The sequence below is a fragment of the Entelurus aequoreus genome, linkage group LG13, assembly GCF_033978785.1.
Source record: "Entelurus aequoreus isolate RoL-2023_Sb linkage group LG13, RoL_Eaeq_v1.1, whole genome shotgun sequence".
Taxonomy (NCBI): Eukaryota; Metazoa; Chordata; class Actinopteri; order Syngnathiformes; family Syngnathidae; genus Entelurus; species Entelurus aequoreus.
This window is the reverse complement of record NC_084743.1, coordinates 44,519,899-44,538,112: the sequence shown is the minus strand read 5'-3', so window position 1 is coordinate 44,538,112 and position 18,214 is coordinate 44,519,899. Positions and strand designations below refer to the sequence as shown.

Here is an 18,214-nt window from a genome sequence, read left to right as displayed (position 1 = left end):
ATACTACCACCACCATGCTTGACGGTAGGTGTGGTGTTCCTGGGATTAAAGGCCTCACCTTTTCTCCTCCAAACTTATTGCTGGGTATTGTGGCCAAACAGCTCAATTTTTGTTTCATCTGACCACAGAACTTTCCTCCAGAAGGTCTTATCTTTGTGATCAGCAGCAAACTTTAGACGAGCCTCAAGGTGTCGCTTCTGGAGCAAGGGCTTCCTTCTTTCATGGTAGCCTCTCAGTCCATAGCGATGCAAAACACGCTTGACTGTGGACACTGACACCTGTGTTCCAGCAGCTTCCAATTCATTGCAGACCTGCTTTTTGGTGGTTCTCGTTTGACCAATTTTCTCTCAGCACTAGGTGATAGCTTGCGTTTTCTTCCTGATCGTGGCAGTGACAAAACTGTTCCATGCACTTTATACTTACGAACAATTGTCTGCATGGATGCTCTTGGGACCTTAAACTACTTTGAAATGGCTCCAAGTGACTTTCCTGACTTGTTCAAGTCAATGTTTCGTTTTTTCAGATCTGTGCTGAGATCCTTTGACTTTCCCACTGTCGCGTTTGTAACCGAGTCTAATGACTGCATCACATGAGACCTATTGAAATGGGCTCAGAGAAGTCAACAGGTGTGGTCAATGATAACTTCATCACATGAAGTTAAGAGGCCATGCCATGAAGCTAATTTGATTTGATTGTAACTTTTCTACATCACCAACATTGATAATGTATGTTGCTGTATGTATACTTTTGACACAGCAGATTTGGTCACATTTTCCGTAGAGCCATAATAAATTCATAAAAGAACCAAACTTCATGAATGTTTTTGTGAAAAACAAGTATGTGCTTCAATCACTCTATCACAAAAAAATAAGTTGTAGAAATTATTGGAAACTCAAGACAGCCATGACATTATGTCCTTCACAAGTGTATGTAAACTTTTGACCACGACTGTATGTACATATACATATATATACATACATATACTGTTATAACGGATTTTAAAGGTGTTTTTCTCACCTTTAAAACCCGTTATAACAGTCACCCAGCATCATTCTGTAGGCCCCAACTCAAGAACTCTACAGAGCTGAGCAAATACATATGGAAGTGACACAAAAAAATTAATTAATGAAAAAAAAACATAATACTAAAACAAATAAATGAATTGAAAAAAATAAATAATCACCCATATGCATACACACATATACACCCATAGACATAAATAAATACACACATACACATACACATACACACATATATATATATATATATATATATATATATATATATATATATATATATATATATATATATATATATATATATATATATATATATATATATATATATATATATACATACATACATACATATATATATATATATATATATATATATATATATATATATATATATACATACATATATATATATATATATATATATATATATATATGTATATATATATATTTATGCACTAAACATCCTTATAAGTATTACACACATTACACTAGGGCTGCAACGATTAGTCGACATTGTCGACAAATGCGACAATAACATTTGTCGCCGTCAATTATATTTGTCGCCAATAGTCGTGACGTCATCGCTCGTTTTTATCCGGGCGGAAGTGGGTCACTCGGAAAAACAACGGCAGTGATAACATGTCAATTTTGAAAATATGTCCTCTTATTCTCGTTAAAAACATGAATACCGTTCTCATTTTGCAAAGCGGACCTTGTTTTTATGGCAGTACATCTGTGATATGCCAGCATTTAAAGCGGAGACATTTGCATACTTGCCAACCCTCCCGGTTTTACCGGGGGACTCCCGGTATTCAGCGCCTCTCCCGATAACCTCCCGGCAGAAATTTTCTCCCGACAAACTCCCGGAATTCAGCTGGAGCTGGAGGCCACGCCCCTTCCAGCTCAATGCGGACCTGAGTGGGGACAGCCTGTTCTCACGTCCGCTTTCCCACAATATAAACAGCTTGCCTGCCCAATGACGTCATAACATCTATGGCTTTTAGAGAGTAGAGTGCACAACTGCGCACACAACAAGGAGACGAAGCAGAAGAACGAGGAAGTTACAGACATGGCGACGCCGTCGACGAGCAAGATGAAGAAATACGCTTGCAAGTTCCAAAACGAATGGAAACAAGAATTTCAGTTCATCCAGGACAGTTCGAAGGGGAAGGGGTATGTTGCCTGTACATTTTGTAGGACAGACTTCTCCATTGAACACGGTGGCCGAAATGATATACTCATTCATGAACAGAGAGCGAAGCACATGGCGGCGGCAGCACAGCACCGTTCACAGCCCAGTATTATGGGCCACCTCGCAAAATGGAGACCCGATGGTGTAACATATGCCGAGACAAAGATGGCTATGCTGATAGCTGGAAGCAACATCCCATTCTCATTTGCGGATGTCTACAACAAATCCGTGTGTATATGTGTAAATAAATGAACACTAAAATTCAAGTATTTATTTTATTTATATATATAATAAAATAAATAAATATATATATATATATATAGCTAGAATTCACTGAAAGTCAAGTATTTTATACATTATATTTATATATATATATGAAATACTTGAGTTGGTGAATTCTAGCTGTAAATATACTCCCCTCTTAACCACACCCCCAACCACACACCCCCACCCCCCACCTCCCAGTATCGGAGGTCTCAAGGTTGGCAAGTATGCTCCAAATGCATACTTGCCAACCCTCCCGATTTTTCCGGGAAACTCCCGGATTTCAGTGCCCCTCCCAAAAATCTCCCGGGGCAACCATTCTCCCGAATTTCTCCCAATTTTCACCCGGACAACAATATTAAGGGAGTGCCGTGATGGCACTGCATTTAGCGTCCTCTACAACCTGTCGATGCGTCCGCTTTTTCACCATACAAACAGCGTGCCGGCCCAGTCACATGTTGTATGCGGCTTCTGCATACACACGAAAGTAACTGCAAGACATACTTGATCAACGGTCATACAGGTCACACTGAGGGTAACCGTATAAACAACTTTAACACTGTTACAAATATGCGCCACACTGTGAACCCACACCAAACAAGTATGACAAACACATTTCAAGAGAACATCCGCACCGTAACACAACAGAACAAATACCCAGAATCCCTTGCATCCCTAACTCTTCCGGCCTACAATATACACCCCCGCTACCACCAAACCCCGCCCCCCACACTTAAACACCCCCCCTCCAATCTCCCGAATTCGAAGGTCTCAAGGTTGGCAAGTAGGATTTGGAGGGAGGATGTGGTCTCAACCTCGGTAAGAGTGTTAGCTTGTACCTTGCTAGCTAGCTAACAAGAGTGAGACAAAGTTGTGTGAAAAATAACTTTAACTATCATTTTAGCCAAAGTCAGCCAGCAAAACATTGTCTACATTAACTCAAGTACGTTTTAAAGCGGCGTCAATTTGCAATGCTGAAAAAAAAGGCACTTCTACAAACGTGAACCGCACACGCACGCACTAATGCGAAAGTATCATACGATTAAACATACAATCTATTTAATAGCCAACATTTGAATAATTAATCAAATATAGAATTCTAGACATTGAGTCTATTAGAGTGCTAAAACTGCCAATAGTTAATCAATAGTCAATATACCAGTGTGCAGCTTTTTAAACATCACAAAAAGTTTTTCTTTTAGAGGAAGTTAGATTTTCTGTTTTGTTGTTTGTTTTTATTGCTGCTATTTTAACAGTTCTTTAAATACTTAAACAAGGTTAATTGTTTTTTTTTTTTGGCACTTTGCCTTTTTTTTCTTCTAAATGGACAACAGATAAGTAATTTTAATTTTTGTAACAGCTGAATGAGCAGCACAGTTACAGTATCAATACATATTTAGGAATGAATTACTCATCTTGGTTGTTCGTAAGCACATGCCTATAATAACTTAAGCTGCATTTAGAAGTCGATGGAAAAATTTAAGCCATTAAATTTGTGTACGCTTTATTATCTGATTAGTCGATTAATCATTAAGATAAGCATTGACTAATCGAAGATCAAAATAATCGTTAGTTGCAGCCCTACAGTATTCTCACACACTGGCAAACACTTCATATGCTCATATATATATATATATATATATATATATATATATATATATATATATATATATATATATATATATATATATATATATATATATATATATATATATATACACACACACACACACACATACATATATATATATATATATACACATACACACACACACACACACACACATATATATATATATATATATATATATATATATATATATATATATATATATATATATATATATATATATATATATATATATATATATATATATATATATATATACAATATATATATATATATATATATACACATACACACACATTCTAAAACATGTCATTTTAACGTCAATGGATACTCAAATTTAAATGTAATCAATAGTACTTTAAATTCCGTGTTTTTATAGTTTTTATCATTGCACACATGCAAAGAGTGCAATTTCAATGTTGATGATGTGCATTTATTTAGATAAAAGAATGAAGGTTGTGGCATATAAAATATCTTTGTTTATTTCAACTATTTCCTTTAAATTTCGCTTTGAGGCTATAAAGTGCTCGATTATTCGAATACACTAAATGGCTAAAATATTCGATTACTAAAATTATTGAAAGTTGCAGCCCTATGTTTTACTCTTACCCTTCTTGGCTGGTATTTACTGAACAGTTGCGTAGTTTGTAAGTAACAAAGGTAAATCAGATCAAACACTCACCATCTGGAAGGCAGGTCTGAACTTGGTGTCCAGGGATACAACTCGGAATTGCACTGAAACGAGGACAGTGACATTTATTATTACGTCTTTTATCCACTGAGACAAAAGAGTGTTTTTCATCACTTTAAAAGACAGGACAAGTGTGTAATGAAGATAATACAGATAACCTTTAGGTGGCTAGTCCACTAAGTGCTTACTATCTTTGCAGTAAGATGCTTATGTTAAGTGTAAAACAAAGGCTTAAAAATATAAAGTTATGTTCATTAATCACACCAAATTCACAAAGAAAATGTTTATCTTGATGTTTTAAAGAAGACATACAGTATTGAAAAATGTAATGATTTAGGGGTTTGCTAAAATCAACCATGAGGATATCATAACAACATGTATAAGAATCAGCTTTATTGGTCGGGTTTGCACTCAAGGAATTTGACTTGGTAAACTGTGCTCTCCTTGTACAATGTAAACAATAAATATTAACAATTAACTAAATATTAACAAGTATCTAAAGAGATAATATGTGCAAGGATAATAAGATGACAGTGCAGTGATGAATAGAGCAAAAGGATGATAGAGTGAACATGAGGTAGTACATTTACTATAACACATTAGTTCCAGGGTTATTTCAAAATGGTATTAAACTTCTTCTCGTTACAATACATTATGCCCTTTTATGATGTGGTCGGCACTTGACAGTGGCAAACATGCAGCAATGCCTCAATGCTTAAAACACAAAAGTTATCCTAAATCAAAAAGACAAACCTGGTCAAACATATCCAAATTATGCAAATTAAAATACAATTCCATGAGAGAGATTCTGCAAATTCATGAAAAAAGGGGAAGTTAGCCAGAAAACAGGGGCAGCTAGACCTGAGGTATATCCATCTTTTCAGACATTAGCGGGACACCAAAGAAGAAGAAAGTTGGCTAACTTTTAAAGAGGCAGAATGAAAACGTTAATTTGTTAAACACTCGGCTAAAATATTTTTCAGAATTATGTTGCAACCAATTCACAGAGCTCATGTCAAGAACTCCTTCATTCCACACTCCATCCAGCTGTATAATCACTCGCCATACAGCAATAGATGACATCTGCCTATTACCTGACACCTGACATGTTAACTACTTCTTTTTGTTTTTAATGTCTATTTTCTATTTCCTGCAGGATCTACTCTCTATGTTATGCTGCTGCTGTCACATATACTGTATATACTGTAATATTGTACATATATTGTATATATGTTATAGACATAATATAATATATCTGTATATATATTATTCTGTACACATATTATGTATATGTTCGTATACATGTTAGATTTTTTTATCGCTATATTAGTCTATTTATACTTGCATTGTCCTTTCCATCCTTACACTTTCCATCATTGTAACTGAGCTACTGTGTTGAACAATTTCCCTTGTGGATCATTAAAGTTTGTCTAAGTGTAAGTCTAACATTAGACCAATGAAACCAAGTGTTTAACAAAGTCGTAAAGAAAAATGCATTTTTATATTATTCATTCTCTTCAAAAGTCAGACAACTTTTGAACATTACAGCATTTCTAACATGTTTCTTAATCGTGCAGCGTTTATGTAATTGCAGCTTTTTACGGTTGTATTTTGCTGTGTTTTTTTTGTTGGTTTTGAATCATTACTATGTTTGGAGTGTCTCGACGTTGCAACATATTTGCCCCTTTTTTGAACTTTTGCAATGTTTTTTTTAACACACTTTGGCTTGGACTTTGGACACCCCTTGGCTTAAAAAGTTACCATGACAAACCCATTTTGGGTATCAACCCTAACGCTCCCTGGAAAGAAAATCTGTTAACATTCTTTTTCTTTTAATAGAAACATATTTCAATGTATATTGTTTCCATCGGACAATAACGACAAGCAAAGACAAAAGCAAATTATTATGATTATTATTGCCTTAAAGGGGAACTGCACTTTTTTTGGAATTTTGCCGTTCATTCAGTCCTTATGTAAGACAAGAACACATGTTTTTTTAATGCATTCCAAATATTAAATACACGTGATCAAACGTCCGCTTACAATGGAGCCTGTAGGAGTTGCTCTATTCTGCCTTCAAATGCCCTTAAAAAACATCCTAACACTTCCATTAAGGTTTCATATACATGCTGTAAGTATATATGTAATGTAGTAACAGGCACATGTATAATAACATTTAATATTTACGTATTTTGATCATTTTAAGCATATGCGGCTCATAAATTTCATAAACGCTTCACGTTTGCATTCTTTTCCACTTCTACCCACTGCAGACTCCATGAGAGCCAACAAACATAATAAAACGTCACTTAGTGTGCAATGTCTACTGTCATTAGGATGCCGATTGAAAGAATCTTGTTATATTCCCGTTTAGATGAAAAATGATTCGTAATCCTCGCATTAATTTCACAAATGCATTACAAGGTTTGCTTTTTCCTTCAACAATACTGACTACAACACACTGCAGACATTGTGAGAGGTAACAAACATAACAAAACAATCGCTTCCTGTACAATGTCTGCTCTCACTGGGATACTGACAGATAAGATGTTCATATCTTCCTGTTCAGATGAAGAATTATTCATAATCTTCACGAGGGGTTAAAAAAAACATGGGTGAAAACAAGCGTCTTTTTGTATCTTTCTCGCCATCTCCGGGTCTAAATTAGCTGACAGAGATTACCAACTTCTCGGTTTATGGCTACATCCTTATACTGTACATCTGAGAAGCATGATTTAAAATCTAGAATTAACTTTCAAAAGCTCAGAGGCAATGCATCAGCTCACAGGGTGATGATGACAATATAGTAGCATAAACAAATGACCTCTCTGTGATCAATACAGGAGCACCCACAGCCATCACCGAGAATATTGTTGGTATGTCTTTTTTATTTTTACTGAAGCCAAACAAGGCTAGTGGCCCAGATGTCCTGAAAACCTGTCTACTTAAGGACTGTGCTCCTCAGCTGAAAGTAATCTTTTTAAAGCCGTTTAATTCCCTTCTTGTCACCGGTGTGCCCAAATCTTGTAAACGTTTTATTATAAGGCTAATACTAAAAAAAGCCAAGGGCAGGCACGCCTGAAGACTTTAGGCCCATTGCCATACTCTCCAATTTGTGTAAATCCATGGAGACAGTTTTCGTTGATATTTTAACCAACAAAGTGGCGAGTGAACTAGACCATCTACAATTTGCCTACAGAAGGAGAGAGGTACTGATGAAACTGTGCTGACGCTAGATGCTTGAGCAAGGCCGTTGCCAGTCACTAAAGCATATACCAGGGATTTATTTATAGATTTTACTGCAGTTTTAACTCCAGTCCTTGATAGTCATCTTACCTTTTCTGAAAACACTGATTTTATATTTGAGAAATGTTAACAGCGACTTATTTTTCTAAAAAGATTAAGCAGTCTTGGTGTCAGTCCAAACATTTTAGAGCTTGTTTATTGTGCATACATTCAGAGTGTTAACATTTCACTTCTGTATTTGGTTTGGTCACTTGACATGTATGTGTAAATATAAACTACACAGAACAGTTAAAATGGCTCGTAAAATTGTGGGAACAACTCTCATTCTCTGTGCTGTCAGTTTAAACTGGCTAAATGTTCTTTTAAAAAGTATTTTATCCCAAATGCCATTGGCATTCTTTATGTGACAAAGTGAACCAATACACGTTTGACCTGAACTGCTTTACTTTTATGTTTTACTGATACTCTTTTAGATTCTAACTTATCTTTATTTTAAGTCCTGTTTTTACCTAAACTCTGTTCTTATTGTTTCTGTTATAAGTTTTTATACGTGACACTGTTTGTATTTTAGTGCTGTCTGTAGCCTGTGTTGGGGAGCCAAAAACTATTTCCGACCACGGTTTGATTGATTGATTGAGACTTTTATTAGTAGGTTGCACAGTGAAGTACATATTCCGTACGATTGACCACTAAATGGTAACACCCAAATAAGTTTTTCAACTTGTTTAAGTCGGGGTCCACTTAAATTGATTCAATAAAGATTTATTCTATTCTGTTATATTTTAATGCGCATCTAAAATGATGACATCACTATTACTTGGTTAACATTCAGGTCACAAAATGTAAACGGGGTATTGTTGGCACTTTTTTGGTATTTTTTTAGCTAATGACGTCATTAGCTCCATTGTTAGCTGACTTTTATTAACCAGGTAGAATGCATTAAAAAAGAGACATATGTGTTCTTTAATCTCGTAAGGATTGTGAATAATTAACAAAATGATTGGGAGTGTTTTCTACATTTAAAATACTTATTTGTGGTCTACATCAGTGGTCCCCAACCACCGGGCCGCACAAGAAATTAAAAAAATAAAATAAAATAAAAATAATAATTATTATTTTTTATTAAATCAACATTAAAAACACTATATATATACATTTTATATCAATATATATCAATACAGTCTGCAGGGATACAGTCCGTAAGCACACCTGATTGTATTTCTTTATGAAAAAAATAAAAAAATAAAAATCTGCTGACGTTACACTTGGGAAAAACGTCATCAAATGGGCAAATTCCAAATGTCTCGTTTCCCTGATGTATGAAGGAAGGCAAGATTGTTTTATAAATATATCCGCAATGCCTTTACGGTTTGATTACACATTTTGAGACCTATGCAGATCCCAACAACACAGCAGCAGGTAACAATAGGTAAGAACAGTTGGTTTTGCATAATAAGGCCCATTTAAACTTTAGGGATGGAAACTTACAATAACATAATTATTAGAACCTCATTACTCTGTGTACTTTACATTGAAATGCACAAACAATATATACATTAAGCACATGTTTTTAAGTGTATGAATGTATCCAGTTAAAATATTTACTTTACTGGGGACAAAATGGATAATGAAGTTACCCGTTTGTCCTGGGAGGTAGATGGGTTTATCTGTTTGGACGAAGTTCATCGGTTCGTAGACCTTGATCAACACTTTCCTGACCTCCCTTGAGTGGAATGTTGCACCTTGTACCTCCACAACAAGTTCCTGTACCTCTTCATTGCTCTTTGGAAGCGGAACCTGGGTACCGAATTATATAAATTTTCAGTATATAAACAACAAATACAAAAAAATGAGAAGAAAAGTTAAACTGACCTTAAAACTGATGCACTTATGGAAGTCTTTGCTGGATGCCTCACTGAAGAGGGTCCTGTTTTCCTCTTCAGAGTTTAAAGAGACAGTCATAGTCAGAGTCTCGTTGGGTTGCAGCAGACTGGCACAGAAATTGGTGTCAGCTCCAGCTTCCAGAAGGGCTGGAATTCCAACCATGTAGTGTCTATGTGTGAAGAACCACAGTGAATATAACATTGAAACATTTGGAAACAATGTGTTAGCAGGGTGTAAAAAGTGAAGATAAACTCACGGGTCTGCCTCTGTGTGACCAACACACATCCAGCTGAAGACCACACACCATGTCCATGTCCACGACAGAGTCCTCGTGGCAACCATGATTGACCTGGAGGATGCTCAATGTCTGTTTGGGCTATATAGTCCCTGATACAAAGATCCACCCCTGTCGCACACTCAAACCTCCCTCCACTCAGACACACCCCCCCACACAAAAACGCACACAATGACTCTCTATGTAACCTCCCTCCTTGATGGAAGGATTATTTCCTGCTACCTAAAAGGTCGGTTTGTTACCAGCCTCTGGATCACATTAAAATACCATCAGTCAAACTGCTTGTATCTATAGTTTAAGACTGGTTAACCTATTGATTTAAAAAAACAACAGTAAATGTAGCTTTAGCTTGCGGCTGTAAACTGAATTTTTGAGCTTTTGTGAGTGTGTTAATGACTCAAAAAAAATAAAGCCATTTTTTTGTGATAAAGGCTATTTTTGATTAAAAAGGGCATGGTACTCTTTATGTCAAACACTGAGATAAAACAAGACAAGAACAGAAGGACAGGCAGATACAAAAAGACACCACAAACTGATATAATTTGCATTCCATGCATTCCTTTGTGTCACTCAGAAGTAGCGGGGGGAGGCTCAATAGGAATATTGATGATATTGATAACAAGGCTAGGGGCATTGTCAGATCCACACTAGAGTGTATTTTTTAATTGTTTTCTGGGTTTGATTTCACAAATATGTGTTTTTTTGTTGTTGTGTTGTTCATATTGTTATGTAATCTAAGCCATTGGTTTGTCTGTCAATTAGTTAGCAAAATACCTTAAAAAGTTAGATGCATATTTTGATGAAACCTTCAGGAAATGTCCAAAATCGGATAAGGAACAACAGATTCAACTTTGTTACCTTATGTTACATTAGAGATGTAATTGGGATCAGGAATGATTTGACCGTTTTTAAGTGATCAGTGGTCGCAGGCTGAGCCGCCCGATTTTAAGTCAGCTGCTATAAAGTGCCTTGTTTTTGCAGCATGCCGGAAAAAAAACACAGCTCTGTCCGCCGTGTGGAAGTATTTTGAGATATGAAAATGCAGCCACTTGCAATGTCTGCAATATTACCATTACGAGAGGTGGTACTAGCAGAGCTGCGTTCAACATCACAAATGTATTACATCATTTGTGGACCAAGCATAAAGACGAGTATGATTTCAACAAGGCCACCGTGGAAAAGTCTGCTCTGCCGAACTCAAAGCAACAAACCCTGGACTCTCGGAGGAAAGAAAAATATCTACAAGAGAGCAAAAAGGAAAAGTACCGTATTTTTCGGACTATAAGTCGCTCCGGAGTATATGTCGCATCAGCCGAAAATGCACAATAAAGAAAGAAAAAAACATATATACGTCCCACTGGAGTATAAGTCTAATTTTGGGGGGAAATTTGAAAGGCAATTTAAAATAAATAAAGAATAGTTAACAACAGGCTGAATAAGTGTACGCCATATGACGCACAAATAACCAACTGAGAACGTGCCTGGTATGTTAACGCAACACATCATGGCAAGAGTCATTCAAATAACTATAACATATACAAACCCCGTTTCCATATGAGTTGGGAAATTGTGTTAGATGTAAATATAAACGGAATACAATGATTTGCAAATCCTTTTCAACCCATATTCAAATTGAATGCACTACAAAGACAAGATATTTGATGTTCAAACTTATAAACGTTATTTTTTTTTTGCAAATAATAATTAACTTAGAATTTCATGGCTGCAACACGTGCCAAAGTAGTTGGGAAAGGGCATGTTTACCACTGTGTTACATGGCCTTTCCTTTTAACAACACTCAATAACGTTTGGGAACTGAGGAGACACATTTTTTAAGCTTCTCAGGTGGAATTCTTTCCCATTCTTGCTTGATGTACAGCTTAAGTTGTTCAACAGTCCGGGGGTCTCCGTTGTGGTATTTTAGGCTTCGTAATGCGCCACACATTTTCAATGGGAGACAGGTCTGGACTAGACAGGCCAGTCTAGTACCCGCACTCTTTTACTATGAAGCCACGTTGATGTAACACGTGGCTTGGCATAGTCTTGCTGAAATAAGCAGGGGCGTCCATGGTAACGTTGCTTGGATGGCAACATATGTTGCTCCAAAACCTGTATGTACCTTTCAGCATTAATGGCGCCTTCACAGATGTGTAAGTTACCCATGTCTTGGGCACTAATACACCACCATACCATCACAGATGCTGGCTTTTCAACTTTGCGCCTATAACAATCCGGATGGTTCTTTTCCTCTTTGGTCCAGAGGACACGACGTCCACAGTTTCCAAAAACAATTTGAAATGTGGACTCGTCAGACCACAGAACACTTTTCCACTTTGTATCAGTCCATCTTAGATGAGTTCAGGCCCAGCGAAGCCGACGGCGTTTCTGGGTGTTGTTGATAAACGGTTTTCGCCTTGCATAGGAAGAGTTTTAACTTGCACTTACAGACGTAGGGACCCCCTGTAGTTACTGACAGTGGGTTTCTGAAGTGTTCATGAGCCCATGTGGTGATATCCTTCACCCACTGATGTCGCTTGTTGATGCAGTACAGCCTGAGGGATCGAAGGTCACGGGCTTAGCTGCTTACGTGCAGTGATTTCTCCAGGATCTCTGAACCCTTTGATGATATTACGGACCGTAGATGGTGAAATCCCTAAATTCCTTGCAATAGCTGGTTGAGAAAGATTTTTCTTAAACTGTTCAACAATTTGCTCACGCATTTGTTGACAAAGTGGTGACCCTCGCCCCATCCTTGTTTGTGAATGACTGAGCATTTCATGGCATCTACTTTTATACCCAATCATGGCACCCACCTGTTCCCAATTTGCCTGTTCACCTGTGGGATGTTCCAAATAAGTATTTGATGAGCATTCCTCAACTTTATCAGTATTTATTGCGACCTTTCCCAACTTGTTTGTCACGTGTTGCTGGCATCAAATTCTAAAGTTAATGATTATTTGCAAAAAAAAAAAGTTTATCAGTTTGAACATCAAATATGTTGTCTTTGTAGCATATTCAACTGAATATGGGTTGAAAATGATTTGCAAATCATTGTATTCCGTTTATATTTACATCTAACACAGGGGTCTCAAACACGCGGCCCGCGGGCCAACTGCGGCCCGCGAGACGTTATTTTGCGGCCCCCACCTTCATATGACAGTTTAATGGTAGTGCGGCCCGCGAGTTTTAAATGAATGCCGCTTGTCAGCATTGTGTGCGGAGCTGAAGGATTCTACCAATCACGGTGTGGTATCAGACTCTTGAGGGCGTCCTTAGTGTCCTCTAAAAAATGTCACCGCATCATCTTTTTCACCATACTAACATCTCCATATTAACAGCATGCCGGCCCAGACACATGTTGTGTGAGGCTTGTTCTTCAAGTATGTTCTTCAACACATACTTGAAGAACAGCCATACATTTCACACTGAGGGTGGTCATATTTTATTTTATTTATTTTTTAACACTGTTACAAATATGCGCCACACTGTGAACCCACACCAAACAAGAATGACAAACACATTTCGGGAGAACATCCGCACCTAAACACAACAGAACAAATACCCAGAATCCTTTGCAGCCCTAACTCTTCCGGGCTACAAAAACACCCCCGCTACCCCCAACCCCGCCCACCTCAACCCCCCCCACACACACCTCAACCCCAACCCCCCCATCTCCCGAATTCGGAGGTCTCAAGGTTGGCAAGTATGCATTGACGTCACTTGCGTGATGCAAGCAGAGAAACATTTTGCCGCTTTTTCACGACACCCGCACACGCTCTTCCTCCCTCGCTCGCTCGCCTGCTCGCTCCCGCCCCCGTTGTGAACAGTCCGGGCGGGGAAGACGAGCACTCCGCCGAAGGAGCGAGCGACAATACAAAAGTGTGGTGCACTGGACCCCAGCGCTGATACTCCGACAGAGAGTCGCTGGGCGAATCAGACGTGTAACACAATAGTGGTGAAGTTAGCCCGTTCGGGGCTAATTGTGCTACCGTAACAGTAAACTCCACGGCGAGCCGCCCCCCTCCCCCTCCCGTTGGCTCCAGACAGAGACGATTTTTGATGCAATATTTCTTTGTTGAGCACAGGGGCACCCTGACGTGTCTTATTTCATTTCATTTTTATTTATCTCCTTCATTGATGTGCATCTTTGATCGATAGACAATTATACCTCAATTATTCAATTATACATTTACACACCAATGCCTGAGAAGGAGCAGGATAAAGAAAAATCTTATATTTTTCTGCCCCCTTCAACATAATACGTAGTCTTACTTAATGATATCATATAAACCAACAATTACATCCAAATATAACGAAAACAAACAAAAAAACACAACGAGTGCAAAACTTCATGATGTACAAACCGAACAAAAAAAACAGAAGAAGTAATATACACCTCACAGGATGAAACAAAACATATACAAAACCAGGCAAAAAATAAGTAAAATAATAAATATAAAGCAAAATGTAAACACTTATGGCTGTCCAGATGATCTTATTGTTCTGTCTTTATATATCTTTTCAATTGGAATATATTTTTACAATCTTTTATCTCATTGTAAAGATAATTCCATAGTTTAACCCCCCACCACTGATATGCACCTTTCTTTTAAAGTTGTCCTTGAATACTGATGTTGGAAATGACCTTTTCTTCTATGCTCTTCATTCTCACAAGTGATGACAAACATTTTTTGTAAATTTGCTGGTAATGTTTTACTTTTAGCCTAAAACATGACACATCATGTCTGTAACTTTACTAGCTCCTGTAATTCCAATAAACCCGAATTAATAAATAATATGTAAGTGTGTTCTAAGTAATCTACTTTATGAATAATCCTTATGGCTCTTTTCTGTAGTTGATACAGAGAAAGTTGCGGTGATAGAAGGAAGGAATACAATTTGAAATGTCATTATACAATTAGACATGCTGAGGAGTATGCAAAATACCAGGGAGACGAGAGAGTGAACCGGGTTGCACATTTTAAAACCAGTCCACTGAGGCAACAAGATTTCGTCAAGAAAGCAAGCGAAAAGAGCGATGCAGCAGTCAAAGCTAGCTACATGGTGAGTGAGATGGTTGCTATGGCGGGAAAGCCATTCAAAGAAGGGGAATTCATTAAAAAGTGCATGCTAGATTTTTTTTTAAAGAAATCTTTTCTTGCGGCCCAGCCTCACCCAGTTTCTGCATCCAGTGGCCCCCAGGTAAATTGAGTTTGAGACCCCTGATCTAACACAATTTCCCAACTCATATGGAAACGGGGTTTGTAGAACATGCTATACTTTTACCAAACAATCTGTCACTCCCGATCGCTAAATCCGATGAAATCTTCCTCCCCGGTGTCGCCTCTGGTATGCGCCGTTTCCTTTCTTTCTGCAGCTTGATCGCCGTTTTCTGCTGCATATTTCACTACGTCCGGCTTGTAATCTGCAGTATATGAGTTCCTTTTCGGTGCCATTTTAGTTCAGCCCTTCTCAGTTTTTATAAGTTACCGCCAATGTTGAAATAATCAATTTTAATAGCTACGGATGTAGCAGCACTTAGTTCACGTCACTTCCTGTCAATGAGAAAGGACGCAAAGAAAAAAAGCTCCGCTTCTGCTACCGGAATTTTTGTTAAGTCTGAAGATTTTGACCACTGATTTGACCACTGATTTGCGATCACAGCCACAGGAGAGTCACCTGGCATCTTCGATCTGATTTTGGTCAGTTGAGAGGCACTGATACGCTGAAATAAGGCGAGTGGAAGAGCCGTTAGCCTCAAGCCAAAGGCGCCTCCCGCAGTTCAAAGCGGTTGCCTAGCAACCAAAAGCTACGGCGAGTTTACAGCTGTTTTAAAGTGATCCCGTCGTCGCAGAGTGATATAAGTTGACAGACTGACACCTCAAATTGATCTCTGAACGGCGCAAGGTACGAAATTGTTGAAAAAACAAGTTAAAAGTGTCGCAAGTCGCTAAAGAAGTAACTACCCTTAAGACATAAGAGGCGCTGACGTCAGTGACTGCCGCGATGCCAAAAGTTAAAGGATTGACAGGAAACTCTGTTTTGAAGCTGGGCACAGGACATGATGGGATTCAAGAAGGGATACTACAAAAAATACTCCAGGAATTTAAAGAAGAAATGATAGAAAAATGGGAAGAATTGATGGATGGATGGAAAGAGGATATGAAAGAAATTAAAGAAGAAATTAAAGAAATGAAAAAAGAGAACAACTCCAGAAATAAAGAAGCCACTGAAATGAGCAAACAAATGAAGACCCTTCAAGAAGACAACAACATGCTGAGGAACATCATAGATGAAATGGATCAGGATAAACGAATAAATGATATCATTGTGACAGGGCACCGAATTAAACCAAGATCCTATGCGAAAGCTGTGAATAATGAAGGTGAACCAGATGAAATGGATATGGTCTCAGCAGAACAGCAAGTGGTCAACTTTCTGCAATCAAAAGAAATTGAAATTGACATTAATACCATCGAAACATGCATCCCACTGAACGGAAGAAACAACAACGCCACTCCAGTCGTGCTCGTAAAACTCGTAAACAGAAAATCTAAAATGGCATTGCTGAGACAGGGACAGAAGCCGAAAGGAACAAATGTGTACATGAATGAGCATCTCACAAAACGTAATGCTGGAATCGCCAAGAAAGCACGCGACTTGAGAAGGCAGGGAAAAATCCAGGGAACTTGGAGCGCCAACTGTAAAATCTACATCAAGCTGAATGGAGGTCCAGAAGCAAGAGTAATTGTTGTCCATGACATCAAGGACCTGGACAATTTTTAAAGTTTACACAGCTACCACAACAACGATGATAATGGACTCTGACAGAAAACAAGCACCTAAATTCAGCATCGACACTACTATGTTCCAAGGGACGACTGACTATACAAGAGGACCTACATTCAGGATTGCATCCACCTACACTTATAGAGATTATTGAAACAACATTAAAGATTGTTGAACAAGAAAATATGGAACTAAAAAATTTCTGCAACAAAGATCACAAAAACCAGGATTTGGAAAATGATATAGATCCAGATTGAAATGTTTTCTCCCACATCAGTAATAGTTGTTTTTATTATACAGATGATCAATATAATAGCAACATTGAATGTGATAACAAATTGTCAATTATTCATTTTAATAGTAGAAGCTTGTATGCAAATTACAACAACATTAAGAACTTTTTGGAAAACATCAACGAACCCTTCAAAGTGATTGCTGTCACAGAAACATGGATTGATGATAAAAAAGGAATAGATTTTGATCTGGAGGGATATGAGCTAAACTACATCAACAGAACCAACAAAAATGGAGGAGGAGTAGCTGTGTACGTGATAAAGAACCTGAACTACAAAGTGGTAAAAAACATGTCATTTGCTATAGATAATATCTTAGAATGTATAACCATTGAAATATGTCAGGAAAAAAGCAAAAACATATTCATCAGTTGTATATATAGATCACCTAAGTCAAGTATAGAAACATTTGAAGAATGGATCAAGGCAACTTACCTGGACAATGGTCAAAGAATAATGTTCTTATGTGGTGACTTTAATATTGACTTATTGAACCCCAACAAGCAAAAGTCTATTGACAATGTACAGCATCAGTCTATATCCTAAAATCACAAAGCCAAGCAGAATCACAGGACACTGTGCCACGCTTATTGATAATATTTTTACCAATGATTTTGATAACACTACAAGTGGTCTACTTATAACCGACGTTAGTGATCATCTGCCAGTTTTTACAATATATGATGGAAACTACAAGAAGAACATGGAAGACAAAAGGACATTTCGAAGACTATGCACAGAGAAGAGGATGACTCCCTTCAAAATTGAGCTACAAAAGCAAGATTGGGACAATGTGTATAATGAAAAAGAGGTTGATGAAGCATATGAACATTTCTTAAACAAGTTCATAATACTTTATAACAAACATTGTCCATGGATACAACTCAGTAACAAGCAGAGAAAGAATAATC

General features: G+C 37.6%; 1 protein-coding gene across 1 annotated transcript in view; it reads right to left on the bottom strand.

Moving 5' to 3' along the window:
* The window catches only part of LOC133663433 (alpha-2-macroglobulin-like), a 113,580-nt gene that overhangs the window by 78,867 nt on the left and 16,499 nt on the right, over positions 1-18,214 (bottom strand). Inside the window, exons 2-5 of the mRNA XM_062067890.1 lie at positions 10,183-10,275; positions 9,915-10,095; positions 9,680-9,839; positions 4,788-4,840 (exon numbers count right to left, since the gene is read on the bottom strand). Of these exons, the coding sequence (XP_061923874.1) occupies positions 4,788-4,840; positions 9,680-9,839; positions 9,915-10,095; positions 10,183-10,268 (480 nt within the window). The 5' untranslated portion in view covers positions 10,269-10,275. The remainder of the gene's footprint in view (positions 1-4,787; positions 4,841-9,679; positions 9,840-9,914; positions 10,096-10,182; positions 10,276-18,214) is intronic.